Source organism: Artibeus jamaicensis, unplaced genomic scaffold, assembly GCF_021234435.1.
Source record: "Artibeus jamaicensis isolate MK-2021 breed Jamaican fruit bat unplaced genomic scaffold, CSHL_Jam_final scaffold_612, whole genome shotgun sequence".
Taxonomy (NCBI): Eukaryota; Metazoa; Chordata; class Mammalia; order Chiroptera; family Phyllostomidae; genus Artibeus; species Artibeus jamaicensis.
In genome coordinates, this window is record NW_026522049.1 from 6,321,729 (window position 1) to 6,344,960 (window position 23,232).

The 23,232-nt window shown below is 51.8% G+C and overlaps 1 protein-coding gene across 2 annotated transcripts in view; it reads left to right on the top strand.

Annotated features, from left to right (window-relative positions):
• SLCO3A1 (solute carrier organic anion transporter family member 3A1) overlaps positions 1 to 23,232 on the top strand; it is a 211,456-nt gene that overhangs the window by 144,564 nt on the left and 43,660 nt on the right. For both annotated transcript variants that reach the window (XM_037145071.2, XM_037145070.2), the window contains exon 3: positions 17,563 to 17,661. In XM_037145071.2, coding sequence (XP_037000966.2) covers positions 17,563 to 17,661 — 99 coding nt within the window. The remainder of the gene's footprint in view (positions 1 to 17,562; positions 17,662 to 23,232) is intronic.

Consider the following 23,232-nt stretch of genomic DNA (forward strand, 5'->3'; position numbering starts at 1 on the left):
TTTATAACTGGAGTACATTTTGACCCCCTTCACCCATCTTGCCTGTCCTCTACACATGAAAGTACGGTTTTAGTACTTTACCTCCACTGCACTTGTAGTCACACACAAGATCCAGTGTCTTTTTTTCATTATAAGTCCTCATGAGTCAAAGCTTCCTGTTCCGTGGTTTCATAGTTACTTTTTTTCTCTAATACAGAACTTCCTTTCCCTGTTGAATCGCATGTTGTTTATCGAGCTTCATTTTTGTACCTGTATAGTCTCCTGGGCTGGTTTATCCTTCCCTCTGCCCTGGGGCAGGGGACTGGGTTCACTGACCTCCCGAAGCCCTGCCCCAGCCTTGGCACCCTCCCTGTCTCTGCCAGCGGACGCACTTCCTCGGAGATGCCACCTGCCCACCCCACCTCTGTCAGCTGTGTCCAGTGCCTCTCTCCGAGGCTTTGCAGGACACGTGCCTGGCCTGTGGGGCAGCTTGTCACTTCACTCAGTGTCTAGCCTGTGAGCAGCGCTGGCGTTGTGCCTGCCGTGGGTTCCTTGCCCCTGACCAGATGGCGCAGGAGGAGCCCAGGGCTACACGTTGCCCCGTAAGCCTAGTAGCTGGCTTTCCGGGATCCAGAAACCAGAGCTTTGATGGGGGGTGGGGGCGGATTACCACCACCAGCACCACACTGGCCTCTGCCCCATGGCCTCTGCTAGCACAGCAGACCCTGTTATCACATGAAACCAGTGAGAACCGACTGCTCCGCAGCTCTGACAGCGCAGAGTCTGTGCAGAGAAAAATCTCCATCTGATCAGCGCTTGCTACTGCATTGGGCCTAAGCTCCTGCAGGCACTGGTGTCCACATTTGGGGTTCATAGGGCCTAAGGATGCACCTTACATGTGTTAATTACAGCTAATATGTGTGGATTGATAAACTTTTCCCTTTCTTTGCACTGGGCCTGGTATGTGGTAGAGGCCCAGTCAGCAAGCCTTGCTCTTCTGGAGTCCCCTTTGCTTGCCTGGGTCTGGGAAGCAAAGGTATTTAGAGGTGCACTGGCTGATGCTGACTACTCAGCCATATCTAAATGATAGGCCCACGGGTACTGCCTGAGAACCAGCAGAGACAAATGTAGACCTGGGTGAGAGGGAGGGCTCGGCTGAGCTCCATACAGGAATCAAAAAGGAGGAGAAGCAGTGCAGAAGCCACCCCCCTCACATTTGAATAAAACCCCTGCTTCATTACCAGCTGCCCCTCTGAGAGTCAAAGACTGAGACTTGTGCATGGTCTGTTCACTGAATCACTCCAGCAGTGCTCTCCTTCAGTAATGAGCTATGACGTCTCTAAAACCGAAAGGGCTGAAGGAGCTGCTGGGAGGATCCAGGGAAGGGTAAGGGGGGTGTGTGTCCACACCCTGCTGGCCATCTTGTGGGGGATGCTGCAGGAGGTTCTGGGGCTGTGGCGATGCTGAGAATTGGGCAGAGGGCTGACAAGAGGGGCAGGAGGAGGAGGAGCTAGCCGGGGGAGCTCCAAGGTGTCTGCAGTGCCTGTTCAGATGCCCCTCGGACTGGTCCCTACAGATGCTTGCCCACCTCACACAAAGGGTTTCCCCTTTGGGGGGGGGCCACAGGCTGCAGCTCCATGCTGGTGTCGAGGCTCTGGAAGAGGCAGGGCAGGGCCTGCACAGGGATGAGCCTGTGGCAGCTACCTTCCTGTTCTATCCAGAGGGTGCTGGTACATGTACCCAGTGCACACCCCACCCTCCCCAAGCCCCCACTCTCCGCTGTCTCTGTGAGGTGCCCCAGCCCTGAAATATGATGGAGAGCAAACCCTGGACATGAGGAAGTACACCCAACTCCACACCTCTCAAATACCTGCGCAAGGAAGGCAAACGCATGACCCACACAACACACATGGGCAATTCCATGCACATAACACTCACAGTTTACATCTCATTCTGTTCCAGAAAGTGTTTAAGGGGACAAAAGTTCCTGCAGAATGAGTACGAATGAACCTTTCATCCCATAAACCACTTGTGATGGCATGAGACCCCACTGCTGTGAGTGAGGGTCCCGTCAGTCGGGGACGGTGTCTGAGGCCATCCTGCTTACACTGGAATCTGAGGATCTCGAAAGGCAGCGTTTCCTTGGGGGCTCTGAGACGCCTGTTGGCTTCTCAAGTGGAAATGTCAGTGTGAAATAATAGTAGCAGAATTTCAGGTTTTTACACTGAAAAGAAGCGTTTATCATGTCTAAATATCACAGCAGCCTCTGATGCCAGTTCTCTGCAGAATCCTGATGCTTCACAGGGTTTTGCATATTCTTCATGACGTGATTCACCTTTGGCATCCGTCTGATGGTGCTGGGGTGGGGGGTGGGGCTTTCCATTTTCAAAGCTTTTGAGTGAAGCAGAGGCACCAGGAAGGAGAAGATGGCAGCACTGGGACCAGAATCCAGGCTGTCTGCCGCCGACACCAGCCCAAACTAAGCTGTGCCACCAGAATGTGGGCGAAGTGGGCTGCTCGTGCTTTCTCCAGTGGCCGGCCCCACTTGGGAAGAAAGGTTAACATCCCGGTCTGGCTGGGGCAGGTGTGGCCTCACCTCCTTCTCCCTGCAGTTGGAGGAGAGAGCAAGGCCAAATAAAGCTTCTAAGGTGAGCAGCAGGAGGGGAAAGCAGAGAAAACCCAGGGTGCTGAAAGTGGTGACACTGGGCCTCCAAGGAGTCAGTGGTCCCTCCAAGTTCCTCCTGGCACTAGGAGAGCATTTACTTAGAAGGGGGGATGGGGGGACGGGCTGCATGCAGGGCCCCGGGAATGCTAGGGGAGAGGCAGTGAGCATGACCGTGTGATATTCCCCAGAGGTAGTGCCTTTTATGAGTTCCCCACCTGGTGCGGGTCTGATCACTCAGTGTACACACTCCCCAAGCACCTGCTGGAGTGTAGGCCCCCTGCGGGGTGTGACGAAGATGTGAAGCCCAGTCTTGATTTTGTCTGGCATAGCAGTGAAGTGAGCCAGTTGTACAGCCAGCCTTTTTTTGGGTTCAGATACCGTGGTCTCTACCCTGAGTTCCTGTGTGGCCCTGGATAAATGGCTTAACCTCTCCAGTGTTCCAATTCTTTGCCTATAAAATGTGAGTGAACCTAAGCTCTCTTATGTTAAACTTTTTCTTATTATCCTAAATTAGATAATGCTCAGCCCTGAGTAAGCACTTGATAAAGGTTAGTTCTTAATAGATGATTTGAAAGGGACTGTCAGGTATGACTCCGTCTGACATCCCAGGAGCTACTCTGTTCAGCTGCTTCTGAGGGCTCTGTGTGGCCAGAGGGCTGCTGGTGTGCTCTCTGTGTGCCTGGGCGTGGTGGCCTCCCTGGGCACAGTGAAGAAGACACGACACCCACTTTTATCAGCCTGGACACGGAAACCAGAGGGACTCCGGAGTTAGTCCTCTTCCTCTCTGTACGGAAGTAATTTTTGATAGAAAATGGCCCCGAACGTGTCAGCTCTGGGGCTGAGTTTAACTTTCTCTACCATCCAGTCCTCTCAAGAAGGGGACAGGAGCCCGATCTCTCCCCACCCAGGGATACTTGTCATACGTCCCAGCTGCTAGCCGCAGAGGCCTTTGAGCTGTGTGGTCGGACTTGCAGTGCGGTGCGTGGACGGAGACGGTGGGTGATCGTGTAGTTGCAGGGCCTCAGGCTCCCCGTCGGCAGAGGAGACCCGAGGGCACTGCCTGGGCGGGCGGCAGCTGACACTGAGAGTCCGTTGGAAATGTCGTCTCCACCTGCACCAGGGAGCACTCTGCTCCCACCCTCGTCCCTGGCATCAGACTGAGAGGTGCTTTCTTCCACTTTCAACAGAAGCACAGCCAGAACCAAATTTCAGTGGACAGACTGCTGTCATTTAGCAGAGGCCTTATCTCATCAAGTCTCGTGTGGTTTGGTTAATAACATTCCATTGTACCATTATAAAAATCAAAATTTGGAAGCAGCATGAAGGTAGGAAAAGAGGGAAACATAGGGTACCAGGTGGCCCACGGCCTATCGCCACTGGTTTCAGGCAGGGAGGCCTGCATTTGCTCTCTGCCCTTCTCCCCCTCACTGTGGCTGGCTCTCCACCCTCCCACCGCCGTCAGATCTGCACCCAGCAAGCACAGTGACAAAGAAGCACCAGTGACTGAGGAATGCTTCTTTCCCAGGTGAATTTGCGAACTGTAATTGAAGGCAGATTCCTTCAGTTAATTCAGTGCAGCAGACTTGGGTTGAGAATTTCTTATGTGTAAAGGAATGAGAGTCTACAAGTTCAGTGGGGCAGTTAGGGACAGCATTCTGGGGAAAGCGATGTTTGAGTTCTGCATGAATTTTATAGGATGGCTTGGAGCAGCCAGACCCTGGCCAGGTCAGATCAGTCTTTGTGAGAAGCCCAGGGACACAGCAGCCTGAAGTGTGGCTTATTAGGAAGGGGGCTCTAGGAAGGGGCTGGAATGTCTTTTGAAGCCTGCAGGGGAGTGTGAATTTCTTCAGGGAGGCAATGAAAAACCACTGGTGAGATTCAAGAAGGGGTTGGTGTGGTCAAGCATGTGTGCAGGAGAATGCAACTCTGGACTCAGTTGGCAGTGCTGTAAAAAACTTGGCAAGGGTGGTAGGGTTTGGCAGTGGGGAGACCAGTTGGCCCCAGGAGTGAATATCTAATGGTGGAGTCCCGGACACCATCAAGCCATTAGGATAGTGACTTGGGGTCGGTGAGGTCAAGAGACACAGCCCAGAAGCAGTCAGTCTCCAACAAGCCAGGCCACTCTCTGGGGCCCCTGCTCATGGCCCTGCCCCGGAGGGAGGTCTTTGCAGTAGGCACGGTCCCTCCGCTAGGACCTTGTATGGTCCTCATTGACACATGCTCTGAAAATCAGTGTGTCTGGAAACCACTGGCTCCCACCCACGCCCTCTCCCACCCAGGGCAGCCCTGGGGGAGCCTGCCTGCCTTCCTCGGGCTCCTCTCTGTATAGGTCAGGAGCTAGAGCTCTGTAACTGGGCCAGCCCTTTCGGAGCCTCAGCATTTCTCAAGGTAGGAGTTGGTGAGAAGAAAACACCAGGACAGAAAACATCAGCTCAGCCTGTGCTATCAGATCACCCAAAAAGGACAACGAAAATGGGGAGCTAAAAATAGCCCCTTAGGGCTAGTTCAGGTTCTGCTTGTAAGTACTGAGCTCCCAAGCAAGAGGGCAGTTTAACCATTTAGGAACCTGATGTGCTGTGATGTCTCACCCACGCTCATTTTGAGCTTGTTGTCATGACAACTGAGAGTGTGGACCTCAGCGAAGATGGGTGTTTGGTGAATGTGACAGATGCTGCTTGGGGCCTTTGTGTATGTAGACATGCAGTTAAACCTATTTCAGTTCAAACCCTGGGCACCAGGGCAGGGTCCTTGTCGTCATGGCGTAATAGAGTGAGGAGTTCCTCACAGTCACATAGGCCTGGGCTCCAGTCCCAGGCCTGCTACCTATTAGCTCAGGACCTGGCCAGTGTCTTCACCCCTGGGGACCCCCGTTTCCCTGTCCAGAAAATGGGAACAGTCAGAGTTGTCAAAGAAGACCAACGTAAACGTGGAATGGAATCCTACAGACTCACCGCCAGGGCCAGGGGGAGAGCTCTGCCTGTGCTTCACAGAATTCCTTGGGAGGTCATTGAGCTGGCCGTCGTTGTGTGGTTTTTTTCCCAGCCTTCTGCAGGGGGTGCTGAAGGTGTTGTCTTTTTATAGGTGAGATGACTGGCACTTAAGGGTGCATTAACTCTGAGCTTGCTACCTATTGGCCGACCTTGTAGCTGTTCAAACCATAAGTCCTGCATCAGACAGGCCCCTGACGGGCCCTGCTGGGACCTCACTGAATGACCCACCGTGGGCAGGCCCCACCTTTCACTCAACTCTGCTTCGGGCCCCTAACATCCTCAGCTGTCGCCTCCACCTGCCAAACTTTTGCAAGAGCTTCAGTGCCAGTAGGATGAATTGGAGTCTAATTCCAGTGTTTCTTTGAGGAGAAAGGGAGAATGGGCTCCCTCTTCAGTTGAGTTGCCATAGCTATGGGGCCAGCCTTTCCTGTGTAGCCCCTGCTTCCTGAAGTAATTAGAGAGGATCCATATGCTCAAACCCTTTTATAGCTCTTTAAAGACCCTTTTCTTTTTTTAAACAGTTGTATTGAGGTATAATTTATATACCATAAAATTCACTCATTTTGTGTGCACAATTTACAGAGTTGTACAACTATCACCACAATCTGATATTAAAACGTTCCCAGCTCCCCACTACTTCTGTTTAAAAGTGGATACCAAGTTGTGTGCCAGCCCCATCGAGCCCGGCACTGGGAAGGTTAAACAAGGAAGCTGTGCGTCTGTGTGAGACGAAACGACAGTGTGCATACGAAGGGTCGAGGGTGTAAGAAGGGCTCGGTACGTAGCAGTGACTGAAATGATCGTCACTGAAGGAGACGCAGCCCCCAGGAGAAGCAAACCCTGGACACACCGTGGAGACTACCTGCTTCCTCAGGGGGTGTGGGGATGTGTCTTCCCAGTGGGGTCAGATCCATATTCTCCTAGGTACTGCGTTCGTGTGGGCTCTGGACAGGGTGCTGACCCTCTCCGGGACTCAGTTTCCATCTCTATAAAGTGGGCCTAAGAACAGTGCCTGCCTTGTAGAGCTGGTGGGGCTCCTGGGGGGACAGTGTGTGTGGAGCTGAGCCACTTGCCCAGGGCCTCGCGTCAGTGTCTGCTGATCTCTGTGGGTAGGCAGGTCCCTGTGCTTCAGGGACCATCAAAGTTGGTGTCTGCACGGGCACGTGTGCCCTCGAAAGCACAAGCCTGATGGGAATTCAGATGCAGCTCTGTGGCGTCTTTGGCTACCCTTTCTTCTTCTAACACCCAGAACAATGCAGGGGTTAGAGGCGCCATCCCTCCCGTGAAGTACCAAATCCATATGTAACTTCTGATTCCCCAAAGACTTGACTTCTAATATTCTGCTGCAGCAGTCTTCGCCTGGTGTGCCATAGGAATGTTTAAAACATGCAATACCTGACTATTTAGTCAGGGGCGCTGACCTCTTTTCCCTCAGAGTGTCAAATAAAAAAATGACAGCAGCCAACACAATAACCATTCAGTGTGAATGAATCAGAATTATACTCTTGTTTTTGTCAGATCAGCAAAAATATATACTTTGGCATGCCATAGAATTTTAGTAATTAGTTTATGTTCACTGTGGGATTAAAAAGTTTAAAAATGACTGGCATGCTGTTTTCGGGAAGCCTTACTGATAACATAAACGGTTGACTGATGCCTGTGCTGTAAGTTATGTGTACTGCATATTGCATCCTTACAGTAAAGTAGGCTGGAGATGAGAAAATGTTATTAAGAAAATCATAAGGAATACCTTTATAGGACTGTATGTAAGTTTACGTCACCTGTTTTAGGTGACAAATTGGCGGCTGAGAGAAGGCTGAGGAAAGCGGGCCCACGCAGTTCAGACCCACGTCGTTCCAGGGCCAGCTGGACAATGGCCTCTCACCCCCGGGGGACCAAAAGCGTGGTGTGCCTGAGGGTTAGACCTGGTGTCAGGTGTCAGCACCCGAGTCACTGACAAGACTCATTACACACCACCGGTAGACTGCATGCACCTTTGGGGGCTGGCTGTCTAGAACTGGGAGTGTTGGTGCACGCTGCTGTTTGCCTCTGTGGCCACTTGACTACTTGGAAGTAGTTACACGTGCCCTGGGCTACCTCGGAAGGACACTGCCGTGTGACATCAGGTGGGGCAGGCAGTCTTGCTGGCAAGGGTAGAGGCACACGAAGCTGTAATTGTCGTACCTGTCGTGCCTTTAAAGGAAAACTCAGCAGCAGCCTGCAGTGATGGAGTTAAAAATTAGGCTTTTCCGCCGTGCACGTCGGGTTCTAGATCGCAGGCCTCCTGAGTTTATCCCCCGCCCCCACCTTGCTCCCACTTTCAAACATGAATCAGAAGGTTTACTCCATTCTACTTTCCTCTTTGAGAAGGAAACTAGACTCCAAACCTAATTAAGATAGCACTTCAGGTCTGTAACTAAATTCATTCACAGCCCAACTGCTCTAGGGTGCCAAGCTTCCTCTGGCTGCCTCATATTGCGAAGCTAATTCAAATCACTATCCTTTATTCAGGTTTAAGCTACTAGGGAGATTTTAAAAAATTAACCCTACTCTTCTCATGCTCAGTGGGACCACGTGACCCCAGCCACTTTGATGCCATCAGTAGGAGGTCCCCCACACTCCTCATTAATGAACAGCTGCGGGCATTTGGAATGTTCTGGCCAAATGGCATTAACAACCTCACTTCTTTGGTGCCCACAGATAGAAAGCCGAAGAATCCCAAATGAAGCTTCTCCGAGCTGAGGGCCAGCTCTCGTCCCCCACACAGGGTTTGGAAACGGCAGCTGGGGTGTTACCAGCCCTGTCACTCACCAGCTGTGTGACCCAGGGGATCGGAACTTCTCTGGGCTGCATTGGCCTCATCTAGGACGTGCTGGGTCACACGCATGTTTCACAGGGTGAGCCTTAGGGACACACAAGTGTCTGGGGATTCCCGACGTGTGCCAGGCATGTGCTGGGCTGCAGGGAAGCAAACAGGGATGAACAGAGGTTCTCAGCCTTAGTGAGTGTGTGCTTTAAATCCACGGTTCCTGGTCCGGGGCACTCTTGTCCCCAGGGGGCATTTGGCACTCACCGAGAGCTTTGGGGTTGTCAGAACTAGGGGCCCCACCAAGGCACAGGACAGCCCTGCACAACCAAGAATTTGGTGCCTGTCGTCACAGCGGTGGTGGGGCTGAGGAACTCTGATCTGAGCAGACCAACCCAAGTGGGTAAGCAAATAATTCCAGTGCAGAGTGGCCAGAGTTAGGAGAGTGAGACGGAACACTCTGTGGGCAGGGGCCTGGATTTAGAGTCATTCTCCTGTGACCCAGGGCTCTGGCAGCTCCCTCAAAGCTCACCCCCGTCAACGGGGCCCAGGGCCCGAAGGGCAGAGGGAGCCCAGAATGGGGCCAGACCTGCTGGTGGAGGAGGTGGCCCTCAGCAGGGTGTCCCTTTCCATTCTTCTGTCTTTCACTTCTAAAGGCCCCCACCCTCCGCAAAGCTCTGCAGAATTCTGAATGAGTCACCGGGTGACTCACTGGGGAAAGCCGTCCCCGAGGTGGCCAGGAGCCCACCCAGGTGACGGGAACCCACGTTTGGCTCCTCTCTCACCTTCCCCTCTCCAAAGGACTAAAAATAAAATGGAAAGTAATTAAGATGACTCTTTTATGACAGTAACTTTTGTGCTGTTGTAATAAGAAAATAAAGTGGGATTTGTATTGGGGGAGAACTGGGCGGCTTCCCAAATTAGAATTGGGGAAGGTCAGAGAGTATGATGGGAATTGGCTCATTCAGAAACGGCTCCTGTGAGCAAGTCCTGCTCCAGAGAGGCAACGGTGGGTGGGAAGAACGTGGTCTCTGGTTCAGAAAGTCCCCGTCTCGGCACCAGTGCTGCTAGGAGACCACTCAGCTTGGGAGCATCGGCTGCTTGGCCCGCACTCAGGTTGAATAGCAGCTCACAGGGTGAAGGGGGTTCGGCATGTGAAGGGGCTCTAAAGGTTGAACAGTCTCCTACAGTTACTGATAAATGCTGGGGGTGCGATGATAGCTTTGTGGTTTTGTCTCTCTCTCAGAGAGGTCCTGAGGTGGTGGTGGGCAACGTGATGTCTGGGCTTTGCTGTGACGTCACACACAAGTAGGAGAAGTAGATGGGGGTGTTCCTGGGGAACTGGCTATGATGGGTCTCTGGGCCTTCGTTATTTTACTCTGTTCTCTTTACTTGTATATTTGAAATTTTCCATCCCTTAAAAATATCGATCTTTTAGGAAAGAGTTCCAGAGATTGCTTGTGTGGCGATATGAATATGTTTAACACCACTGAACTGTATACTTCAAAGTGGATAAGATGGTCAAGTTTTATGTTTTGTGAATTTTGCCACAGCTTAAACTTTATATGTGTATGTCTTGTAAGGAGGTTTTTCAAAGCAGCAGTGCGCGGGGGCAGAGGGACAGAACAAGCCAGGACAGAACAAGCCAGGACGAGAAGGGTGCGGCCCGGCCCTGGGCGGTGAGAGGTGACGTTTGGCTGGGACGTTGGCAGTGCCATCCTGGGTGGCCGGTCTGAGCTGGACCGGCAGAAACAGGAAGAGGAAGAGAGAGGAACAGGCAAGTCCGATGCTCCTTCTGCAGGAGTGTGAGGACGCAAACAGTGTGGCCTTGCACTTGGGGCGAGCCTGGAATCCTCCCATTAGGCCTCAGTGGAGGGAGACAGAAGGTATTCAGGGGACAGTATGGGGTCCTCCACCTGCCCAGCTGAGTGACCTGGACTCAGGAACAGATGCAGCAAGAGCTCCAATCAGTCCCTTCCTGACCTCTCACAAATACATGTCAGAGACAGAGTCCATTGAAGCCGAGTGTCACCTGCCTTGGAAATATTTTCCTCTAGCGCTAGGGCTTACAAAATAATCGGTGGCACGGGGCACTCTTCCCCGCGGACAGCACTAACCCACCAGGGTTGGTGGAAGCGCCGGCGCTGCGACGGAGCAGCAGGTCCTTGAGCAGCTGCAGCCTCTCTTCTGGCCCTCATTCTTCAGTGTGACGCCCGGGGAGGGGACATGTCATTTCATCTCTCAGGCCCTCGGTGTCCCCATCTGTGAGATGAGGAGCCGGGTCACCTCTGAAGTCTCTGATTGCTCCGTGACTAAGAGTATATGGTGACTGGCCATTTGTAGGGCCATTCTCTACGGGCAGATGTCTTTGTCATGATTTAGGGACCAGGACGTGACAAGCTCTTATTCCTTCTGAGTAACCTGAACCTGGTGAGGCTGTGGCCGGGAGCCCTTCCTTCCTCAGCTGTCACGGAGCCTACATTAGTGGGCTCATCTGTTCTTCCCTGTGAGATGCCTGGACAGCGATCGTGGTGCTGGTGTGTCTTTCTTTGTTCCTTGGGGATTCCAGGAGCTTCTCACTTAGTCAGTAGGTTTCCAAAGAGTTTGGATGGTGCAAAATGGAGGCTATTTCAGAAGAACCAAGAACTCCTCAGCCCAGCAAGCAGCGCACCCTTCACCCCCACCCCAGACTGAGAATTGAGTCTTTAGAAGACCTGGCTCAGCCCACTGATGCCCCCACTCAGCTCTGTTCCCAAGTCTCTGGTGCAGATTGAACAGAAGACCCAGGGGAGGCGGCCCAGTGGAGGTAGTGATTTTCAGACTTCTGGCCACGGACCTTTCTTTAAAGAAAACGTATGAGTTTCCTGGGGCTGCCACGATAATTGCCATGAACTTGATGGCTTAAAACAACAGAAGGACCGGAGTCTGAAATCCTGGTGTGGACAGGGGTGTGCTCTCTCTGGAGGTTCCAAGGTCCTTGCTTGTCTCTCCCAGCTTCTGGTGGCTGCAGCCATCCCTTGGTTTGTGACTTTTGTCACTCCAGTCTCTGGCTTCCATGTTCTCTTCTCCCTCTGGCTCTTCTCCACATGTGTGCTGTAAGGACACTTGGATTTGTGGGCCCATGGGGATAATCCAGTGTGATCACATGTCGAGATCCTTAATGACACCTGCAAAGATCCTTTTTCCAAATAAGGTCACAGTCACAAGTTCCCAGATGTGCACATATCTTTTGGGAACCATTATGCAGCCGCTACATACCTTACACAGGAGGCCACATGGCAGAATAAGAAGGAGGGGTCCCTGGTTACAGCACAGTCAGGGCCTTGATGTGCACACATGCAGCTCCCTCCCACACCGCTGCCCGGCTGCCCCAGGAGCCCGGGTTAAAACCAGGGCTTTAGTGGAGATTTGGGAGACTTCAGAGTCAAATCCTAGGACAGAAATGGGCCGGGCATAGCCAAGGCGACTTGACATCTCCACTTCATCATCTGAAACTGAGGTATTTGGGTCGACCCCACAGTGTGTGGTCTCATTGAGCCCACCCGTCCTCGTCCTCGAGTCATTCCTTTCCTCTCTCCTCACCCCGAGGCACCTCACCCCGTAGAAACACATGATGGGTGTGATGGAGATGCATCTAACCGCATGGCAGGCTGGACAGGGTTCCTAGACAAGAATGCTCTTGGCTTTCAGCGATAATCAAGAGGTTCTAGAACTGCAGGGATAAGGGAGGTGGGTTTCCCCTCTGGGAGAAACATGGGTGCTCCTCAAGCCTTTTCAATTCAAAGGGCACATGACAGTCCACACTACACAGACCCTGGTGTCCACCACGCCCTGCGCCCTGCCTGCAGTGTGGGCCAAGCCAGGATCTGAGACCCACTGCAGCCCAGCTGACTTCAAGCAGGGTTTCTCAGCCTCAGCACTGATGGCCTTTTAGTCTGGGTCGTTCTTTGCTGCGGGGGCTGGCCCGTGCGTGGTATGCTGTCAGCATTCCTGGCCTCGGCCCACTAGATGCCAGTAGCACCCCTCCCCCCGCTGTGCTAACCAGATATGTCTGCAGACATGGCCAGATGTCCCGGTTAAAAACCACTGCTCTTGAGAGACTGTACTCTCCTGAGCTCTAGCCTGTCAGGTGTCAGAACTGAGACAGTCATCCTCCTTGTAAAGAAAAAAATTTTTTTTTAAATTAGAGGCTCAGGTGGCTGCCTGCCCAGTGCTTCTTCTGGTGGGAAGAGTTCCATCCAGTCCCTTCAGTCACCCAGCCAGAACAGGCTTTGTTTTCTGGCTTTACCTAGTTGTCTCCTGTTCCCTCATCTCCAGGAAGAACCAGGGGCGATTTTCCGTGGAAAGGAGGCTCACAGTGTTTGGTCCAGCTAACACTGTTGTGATGGTTTCCCCAGTCTGCTCTCAGGCGGGCTGTGAGGACTGGACCCAGGGACCCGCCCAGGTGGGCACAGTGCTGTCCCTTGTCCTGCTGTCCGTCTGTCCATGTGTCCTATTTCTTTTTAAAAGGGGACATTTCTTCAGCAGCTCCTGTTCCCTGTTCTCCAGTCTGTGAGTTTGACTCCTGTCTCTCTAATGTGCTTAGGGAAATTCAGCGTCTGCCCATGTAATTTTCCAGAAAAGCCATATTCTGGGACTGAGATGCAGGTTAGTCAGTATTGATTCAGCCTCAGAGTCTTGAGAGCAGACTGCAAAGCAGTTGGGGTGGCCAGAGGTGCTGTGACTTTCAAGTGCCGCCCCCCACACTCGTCCTGCTTTCTGTGCTGAGTTTACTCACTTTGGGAGGTGCCTTCACACCTGTGTGTGTGCAGCACTCCATGAGAAGGAGCCCCAGCCCTCTCGTGCCCGGAATGGGGGACAGGCTTGGAAAATTCCTGGAAGATTGCCTAGCTGCAAATCCTAAAATCTCACAGTTGGGGACTGTCTTAGCTGCCTTCTTTACCACCCAGCAGGGAAACCCTCTCCTTCAGTCCTGACACCCAGTCCCTCATTCTCTGCTCTTACATACCCCCAGTGGTGAAGAGCTCATCACTTACTACGAAAGCTAGTCCACGTGTTCCCAATGTTCCTGGTCACTGCTTTGTCATAAGCCTGTCCCTGCTGTAGGCAAGAAGGCAGCCGCAGAGAAGCTGGTGGACTCTCCCACCTTGAACTACAAACCTCCCACCACACAGGAAAGAGCAGCACTTGGCATGAGATGGTGTCTGGCACCCTCTGGTGGCTGATATGAGGAAACGCCTCAGTGTTTTCCCTTTTCCACAGATGGTGGATCAGACCGAGTTGAGGATACATAAAACTGAGGGCAAGAGATCCCTCAATGCCGAGCCAGGGACAGAGTCCCCCATGGACATGTGTATATGTACTTGAATCAGCTCTGTGTCCTTCACGCCACTCGGCTTCTAAGTAACGAGCAGGCTAAGGCTCAGAGCAGGGCCTTCAGGACCCTGCAGACACCGGTTGCTTTAGAATTTATTAGGATTTTCATGGCCTGCAGCTTTTCTGAAGCCGTTTCCTCCAGCTAAGTGGTGGGTTGGAGGAAGTGCAGGATTGGGGCCCACAGAACCTGAACTCTTCTCCAGCTGTGTGGCCACAGGCTGGTAACCTAACTTCTCTGTGCCTCAGTTTCTTCATTTGTGAACTAATGACCAAAAACCCCATGTTTCCTGGGGGTTGTGAGGGTTAAATTATAGGCAGTGTCTAAAGTTCATGGTGCCTGAGGGGCACTTGGTGGAGTGAGTTTGTTGCTGCAGTTAGTGATGCATCCGTATGGCCCGGAAGAAGTGGCAGTGGGTTCTCCGTCCTGAGCAGCAAAGACTGAAGTGGGTCACTTCAGGTGACTGCCTGAGTACTGTGGTGAATTACCAAGAACTTGGAAGTGACCTGTGGGAGCTCCACCCACTGGTCAGGCCTGGGCCTGACGCTGGTCCTGCGGTCTCCCTGAGGCCACTGAGAAGACTCATTATGGTTCCGGAGTCCCTCCAAGGTGCATATTTCACCCCATCATCACCACTACTAATAGTCCAGAATCGAAACCTAACTAACCCCAGCCCTCAGCTATGAGTAAGATATTCCCCTTGTCTGATTTTCTGTGGCTCTTGGACCACACCCAAGCTCACATCCTGTATGAAAACTACTTGTTCAGATAGATGTACAGCAGACGTTTCGGAACATGCTCCCTGCTGGGTTTGCGTCCTGCTGGTCCTCATCCCTGCAAAGGGTGCCCTGTGCGGGTTCCTTCCTGGTGCCTGGGAGCCCTGGAGGGCCCCACTGATAATGTTCACTGACTCATCTGATTTATCTCATGCCTCCTGCCATTGGATGACACTCTGCAGTTTTTAAGTATCATCTAGTTCATTGTCATGTGAGATCTCCACACTGGTCTCGGTCTTGAGACTTGATATTGTTTGCTAGGGTTTTCATTACAAAGTGGCTTAAGCAACAGACATTTATTCCTCAATGTTCTGGAGGCTGGAAGTCCAAGGTCGGGTTGTTAGCACATTTGGTGTCTCCCAAGGCCCCTCTCCTTGGCTTGCAGGCGGCTGCCTTCTCCTTGTGGCTTCATGTGCCGCTCCTCTGTGCGCGTACTCTCCTGGTGTCTCTTCTTACAGGGACACCAGTCCTCCTTCTTATAGAGACCACCACAACGGTCTCATTTAACTTAATCACATGTTTAAAGGTCCCATTTCCAAGTACACCTTCTGAGGTCCCGGGGCATTAGGACTTCATCACGTGGGTTGGGGGCAGGGTGGGGATACAATGCAGCCTGTAACAGGAGGTCAGCAGGGCAGGTCACTGCCCTGTTTTACAGCTGGAGCTCCCCAGGCTAAGGTGCATGGAACCTCAGTTTTGCCTCCAGGCAGACTGTAGAACTATAGAAACAGGCCCAAATTAGGTGCCGTGGCAGAAGACAAAAGGGGAAAGAAAAAGAGAGGATATTTAGGAAGATTCCGTGGAGGAGGTGGCATTTCAGGAAAGTCCTGAATGGAGGGTAGAACTTTGGTGCATTGCTCAGAGCCTGGAGAAGAGGGAAAAACTGGGTTGAGAACCCGCATGAGTCAGGCCTAGAAACTAGACAGCACCACAGGCCACGCCAGGTATGCTAGGCAGAGTTCCGTATGGAGCACGCAGTTGTGGGGGCACACAGGGCTGCTTTGGCTGGCTTCACAAGAGAGAGCGGGCTTCTGCCCCCATGAGCAATGACTTCACTTTGTCCTTGGTTAGTATCAGGCAGCCCAACTACCTTTCAGGACTGACGTCAGATAGGGTTCATGTCCTTTCCTTTTCCCATGTGCCCAGATACACTTGGGGTACCAACTGGTTCCTTGGTCAAGGTCAGCAAGGGCACAGACCAGTGGTTCTCAGTCTGGCTGCACATACAATCACCTGGTAGCTCGGGGGAGATCCCATTGCCCAGGCTGTGCCCCAGACCAGCTACATCAGATTTCAAGGGTGGGACATAGGTATCAATATAGTGTTAAAAGTTTCCCAGGTGATTCCAGTGTGCAGCCAACTCTGAGATCCAGCAATATGGCTCCAGTATGTCAGGGCAGGCCTGACATTGTGGAAAGGGGTTCATAAACTCTGGCACATATCATGGGGTTTAGCAACATTAATATTTTGCTTATGAACTTTGCAGTGAGGACAATTCTAATACATAAATATGTTGAGTGAATAATTACCTCTTCATCCTCTCATCCCTCCCACCCTCCCAGATAAGCAAGGTCAGTGACATAATGCTGTCAGGCTCTTGGCCGTGGGCACCAGATACATATGTATCCTAGGTCTTGCAGGCTTCCTGCTGTTTATAGATCATGTTTTATTCATGCATGTGTGATGCAGAACACTCTTTAGGGGAGAGATTTCAGCCTGCATATTTGAAGACAGACAAATACATTTGTATAAACTGAGGGCACGGAAGGCTGATGGGAGTGAGAAAAGCAGTGTGCTGACTGGAGATTTCACGGGCAGTTAGGAAGTGGAGGACACAAGCCAGGACTCTGAATTCTCTAGGCTCGTGCTGCCCCCTAGTGGAAAAGAGCCACAGCCAACCTGAGCCTCCTCTGCACTCGACCCACTTGAAGGGCATCCCCGTCTGTGAACAGGCCAGAATTATTACCCTCCACTGAACTCAGGTTCCTTCTGCTCACAGTCATCTCCTGCTTTGTTCTTCATGTGCCATGTGGACCCATCAACACCCACCCGTCACACTGGCTGCTTGGGTCACATCGACACACATACTGATTGCCTCCAGGGAGCCAGCATGATAGAAGGGCTGCCTCTTTATTCTTGCCTTAGTGCTTGGGAAATGTCTACCAAAGTGAAACTTAGTCCAGGAGGTAAAGACTGGGTTTCAGTTTGGGCTGTTTTTCTGAAATGGTCAAAAAGATTTGTGTGAAACCCTAGGCACCACATCCATCAGCTACTTAAGTGTGTCTAGTATCATGTTGGTAAGTCGTGTGGAAAAGCCTGGGACCTGAACCACTGTTAAAACAATAGCAGATTGCAACTGCAAAATCTGGGGAACCCGCAAGATTGATGTGAATAAAGACCTGATCAAATGTCAAAGTGTGCTGTTACGTCAGCTTTGTTACTTGATGAACTCAAGGCCCATAAAGATTTCTTTACACTTGAAAGTAATTTGTGGCTTCAGTTTTTCTCACTCCACAAGGACACCTGAGTTTGCACAGTGAGTACTGAGAAACCTTAGCCAATCGTAAATTAAATTATATAACTCCAAATAAATGAAAAAGCAAAACTCTCTCAAGAATGTTCATGGCAGAAAAATTGTTCAGGGGCAGACATGTCTGTATTTTAGTGTGTTTGGCATGATGCAGGGGTAGAGTCCTCTAAAAGTAGGTGTACTTGGGGCCCACAAGTATTTAGAGTGACCTGCCAAAATATTACAGAATTCTTGCATAGTACAGAGTGCTTCCGTAGAGTTTCCAGAAATTAGAAATATGAGCTTCCCCCTTCTAGGATTTTTAGACTAATTTCTGTAGCATCATGTGTATAACTAGACATCTCATAGGATTGATATAAAACAATCTTCTTGACCTTTGACTTGTGCTCATTGAATGACCTCTGTCTTCCTTAACTAAATCTTTGTTTTAACTCTTTTTCAGGAATCCTGTTCACAATGCTGGTGTTTGGACCAGCCTGTGGATTTATCCTGGGCTCTTTCTGTACCAAAATCTATGTGGATGCTGTCTTCATTGATACAAGTAAGGCATGTCTCTGTTTCTGAAACGCCATCCTCAAACCTTTCCTCCCGGCCTTGTAAAGGCACCAACCGCCTGTTGGCCTGGGGCCTTCCTGCTCAGTGGCAGCCATGACATAGGCATCCCTGTGGGTGTGGGGGACTCTCCTGAGATGAGAAGGAAGGGACATGCGTTGTGGGTCCAGGGGGCCTGGACTCAAGTCTGTGTTCTGCTGTTGTCTACTTGGAGGCTGAATAACTCCCTGTGGTTGATTTTACCCCTCACCTGTAAATGAGGGGAGTGGTAATTGTGTCTTCCTCACAGGGCTCTTGTAAGAACCAGAGGAGAGGCTAGAGGAGGAAGTGCCTGGTGTGTGTGCGTGCTCCCTGAATGCTGACCTGTTAGCCTGCCTGCGGACCCTGCTGTCTACACTGAAAGTTGGAGTGTGTGTTCTGGAAGTGCAAGTGTGTGCACAGGCTCCATGAGACCGAGTATTTGGAAATCTTTCCTGTGAGACACAGTTGCGGTGGCCTTCAGAAGGAAGCAGTACCACATCTCAGAACTTCAAACAACACCTTTTGTGTTCTTAGCAAGAAGAGCACTGTTATTTCTCAGATTGCTTCAGGTGCCCCAATTCCTTCACACACTTAGAACAGCACGGCAGCCAGGATGGGCTAGGTTTTGCAGTGCTAACAAAGAGTTCCCCAATCTGCATGGTTTTGCATGACCAATGTATCCTTCAGTTCCATTGCATGTCTAGCTCAGGTTGGTGGTGCTGGGGAGGGTGACGTTTGGCTCATTGTGGTCACAGAAGTTTCATCTGACCCCAGCCTGCGCAGTTTTCGGAGCAGGAAACCAGACTGTGGCATGTTGCCTACTCACTCTTGAAGCTTCTGCTCAGAAATGATGCATTGTTTCTAGTCACTTTTCAGTGGCCAAAGCAAGTCCCTTCGTGCATTAGTTGTCTATTGCTGTGTAGCAAATTAGCCCTGACACAGTGACCTAGAACAATAGACAGTTACCTCACGGTCTGTTTCTGTGGGTCTGAATTAGCGTCACTGGTGGTTCTGGCTCAGGGTCCTGCATGAAGCTGCAGTCAGGGTGCCAACCTGGTTTGCAGTCATCTCAAAGCTCACCTGCAGGAGGGTCCGCTTTCAGGCTCACTCCCACGGGTCTCTCCACAGGGCCACCCGCCCTGCAGGGGCAACCCACGAGAGAGAGCCCCTGAGACACGAGTCACGGTCTTCTTATAACCCAGTCTCAGAAGTGACATCTCATTGCTTCAGCTGCATCCTATGTGAGACACAGGCCTCATGTTTCAGTCTGTCCTCAGGACTAGGGATTGTCAAACAAGGGTGTGAATACCAAGGGGTGGGCATCCTCGGAGTTTAGTCACCGCTTGCCACAAGTGGTCACAGCTCTACCTCAAGCCCAAAAAAGAATGTTATTCCTGTGCAGTTAAGTGAGTACAGAAACCACATTTCCTTTCTCCCTGAAAAAGGTGGGAGGGAAGTAATTCCAGCTTCTCCTCATTGCTGATCTGTCTTCGGGATCAATAAGAACTCCCAGTCCCTGCGTTCTCCATCCATCATCTCCCGACAGTGCTAAATTACTAACTCATCCCAAAGAAATAATGCGGCTTTAAATCCAATCAAGTCACTTTGTGATTCACTCCATTAATCCCACTGATATATTTACTTGTAGTTAATGATGTTACAAATTTCCAAGTGGGGGGAAAAAAGGAATACTCAAATGCAGGCTTATTTATTTACTCTTTTAAGTGCTGCCCTGTTGGGGAGGTGTTTGAACACTGCTGTTCTGCTGGAGTCGGTCGGCTCTTTGTGGCCTGTTCGGGGCGGTAAAAGGTCAGAGAAACAGCACATGAAGTGAGTCAGCTGCCGTCTGAACTCCTGTGGGCAAAAAAGCCAGCTTCCACCGCTTCCTTGAAGGCCACGCAGGACAGGAACAGCAGACAGGGGTCGGGAAAGGCACGCACACCCAGCGCAACAGGGAAGCCCCTGGACGGGAAGCCCTGGGGCCCGGCACTGGCCCTCTGGGATCAAGGCCTGTGGGTGGACACATCCTGCACCAAAAAGAATCCCAGACGTCGTTCCTTTCCAGCATTATGCAAGTGAGGAAACTGAGGCTGAGAGTAACCCAAGGGGTACGTTTAAATAAACCAGTGTCCTGAGTCGTCAGCATGAGGGTATTTTCACTTCAGGAGTCCCTTCACCGAACTCCCTCCTGGAGTGACCAGGGGGTGGACAGGTGGCAGCAGGGGGCTCAGCTTGTCCACTCGCTGTCCCCTCAGCGTGCCATGCCTTTGCCCAGGCTGCCCTCACTCCATTCCACCCAACACCTTTCATCCTTTGAGGCCCAGTGTGAAGCCTCCTCTCCCATGGGTCCGGGCCCTCGGCAGTTTGGAGCCCCCATGAGTAAGGCATGTGGGCACATTCCGCCCAGTGTCGTTGGCAGAGGACTCCCCGTAACAAATTGGTAGTGGACTCCGGCCTGAGTGCCTCAGGGACGGAAGGGTGCCTTAAGAGCCACTCATTTGTCTTTGTCTGCATCCCCTCTGAAGGCCACAGCATGTTGGTGCTGCTTCTCACCAGCAGAGGGCAGAAGAACACAACTTATTCTATGAGGGAGCCAGCTGCAGAATTCTGGAGTCCCCAGCAATTTTTATTTTTCTAATCCTGTGGCTGAAACTGGTTCTCTCTGTGAATGAATTGGAGCTGTGAATTAAGGAGGGTGTTCTCAGGTCTTTAGGGATGACCCTCAACTGCTTTTTTCTCTCTAAGTAAGACAGAGCCCCTCGCTGGGGCTATCCAGTCTGTGGGAGCATGTCCTGAAGCATGACTACACAGGGGCCGTGCGCACGGCCTCTTGTCTCAGAAATTTCATCTGGGAGCCAGGCGGGGACCTGGAAAAGCAGTTGAGGGGGGCAGGCCAGGCAGGTTCCTGGAGGGCCCCCGTTACGGGGCAGGTGAAGGAGAGAATGTGCCTTTTCCGATGCAGCCTGGCAGTGGGCAAGGCTGCTGGGTTGAGAGAGAGAGACCTGTGAGGAAGCCTGGGTGTGAGGTCTTTGAATAGGTGGAGTGGGGTGAGCTGCAGGACGACCTGCGGTGGGGCGGCGAGGCCCCGTGGACAGCCGAGACGCAGGGACTCTGCCGCTGCCCGTCTCACCTGTGTTGGATCTTGGCGTGGTGCCCTTTGCTCTCCTCCTTTAGGAGAACAGGTACTTCCTCTGACAGTGGGGAAGGAACGATGTGTCCTGCAGGAGTTCCCATGTAGAAGAACTTGGTAAAAGGGGGGCCAGTCAAGAACAGAACCTAGAGAAAAAGGACTTGGTAGCAGAATGCGCCCCATCGGACCGACCTTAACAATGGGCTTATCAGAAGCAGGTGATGGATGGCAGCAGCCCGAAGGGACCACTTACTGACGCTGTATGTAGACCAGCTCATTGGAAGTCAGAAACTCCCACAGGAACTCGTATCCCACTTACCAGACAGGGCGTCCTTGGCAGCGCTGAGCTCTCCGTGCTGGTGTGGACTCAGACCTCTGTCTGAGTCCCAGGCACACCCCTTTCGTGCTGTGTGGTCTCAGGGACACAGCTCTGCGCATGGATGATGTGAGTTCATCATGCAAAGCACTTGGCTCATGCCCGGGGTATTGTAAGCACACGGTAAAGTTAAGTGTGACAAAGAGCTGAAGAGGTTAACTCATTTCCACAACTAGTAGGGTTCAGACCCCAGACCTGTCTGGCTCCAAACTGAGCAGCTGGCCTCCCCAAAGCCTCTCCAACAGTGCAGCCAGGAGACGGCCCTGTCCTCAGACAAAGGAGGTGACCTGAGCTCACTAGCCCATCCATGCAGACTTGGCTACAGAGGTGTGTGCAGTCGTCTGTTTGCCTCACGGAAAAGGCTGACAAGCAGAGAGCCCCTGTACGGCCACTCTGGGGTTGGCCCCCGTCCCCAGCTCCCTCGCTGTCGGACCAATCAGCCCGATGGCTGGGATCTGAGTGTTCCACACTGCCCTCCACCCTCAGCCCCTGCCTGTCTCCACTGCCTAATTAGGTCTGTAACTTAATGATACTCTTGGAATTCTTGGGTCAGCACAAGTTTCACAAACTAGGTTAGACAAATAGGTAAATGGACTGGAAAAAAAATCTAGAAAGTACCCAGAGAGCCATAGTATGGCTTACTCATCAGTATGGTCCAGGAAAAAGAAGTTAATGTCCCCAGTTTGCTGTGATCTGCCCTTCTCACAGTCTCAGGTATCCTCATGGGTTGGTTGATTGGTTGCTTTCCAGCTGATTCAACCCTATTTCCAGTAATTTTTCTTCCAGACACATAAGGGTAATTGTGTTCAGAAGCAGGAGGAAATCCCAATCCCCTAGGTTTACCTGACCTTCAACAAGGGAGCACACAGCAGCCGAAAGTTTGCTCAGCTTGCCCAAAAAACCCACAAAAGCCCTCTGAATGTCAGAGTCCTGGCCGTGGAAGGGTTAGAGACACAGACGGCGTGAAGCCGGAGCCCTCCTAAGCCTGCAGATGCCTACGTAGAGGCAGCCCCACGCCGTGCCAGCCTCGTGACAGGTGGGTGTTCCCGTCGTGGTGACGCAGTGCGGGGCTGCCACCCCAGACTCCAGTCCCTGTCCTAGCGTCTTCCCTCTGCCTGCAGTGCCCTGAGGGTGCCGTGCCCTGGGTACCGTCCCCGCCCCATTCTCTCTAACGTCTTTCTCCATCCGTGGCTGTGGTTCCATTGGCACTTTGATACATCTAAGTAAATGAGACAGATTGGTGCTTTTCAGTTTTATTCTGTGCATCTGACTGTCGCCAAGAGACTGAAAGCAACTTAAGATCAAGATGCTAACTAGGACCAGATTGAAAAAGAAGAGGTTTTCACGCCTCACCTCACACTGCACCTCAAACAGTACTTTCCCTCTTCCAAGCCTTCCCAAGACCACTCTTCTTAAAGAGCGTGGTTTGCATTGGATAAGTCTTTTGCATTAGTCAGGGTAGGGTAGGTTCTGCTGTGGTAACAAACACGCTCAACAGCCCAGTGACTCAGAATATGAAAGGTTTATTTCTTCCTGTGCAGTATACCCAACGCAGGTCTGCAGAGACATTTTGTCTACTTTAGCCTTTCGGACACTGCCTCAGTTAGGAGGATTCCACATGCTTCTGTGATCAGGCAGAGGGGCAGAGTGTGGCACTGACGCACCAGCTGACATGCACTCACCTCCTCACAGGAAGTACGTGACACGTTTTACTGGGAAAAGCTATGGTGCATAGCCACACCTGGGAGGTGTAATCCTCCTTGTTTTCAGAAGAGATCCACATGCAGATCTCGGTGACGTTTACCACACCACTGTCTGGTAGCCCATATGGACGACTCTCCCTCAACATGAAGAATGCCAGAACAGTTACCTGCTGAGCAGGTGGAGAGAGAGTTTCACTGTAACAGCCAAAATGCCTCCTAAAAAGACTATTTGTGGTGGAGACAGGGAGAGAAAGGAGGGGTAGTAGAACAGACATTTCTCAGACCAGGTCAAGCACCAGTTGTCTTCTTGGGAAGCACCAGGATCAGCGC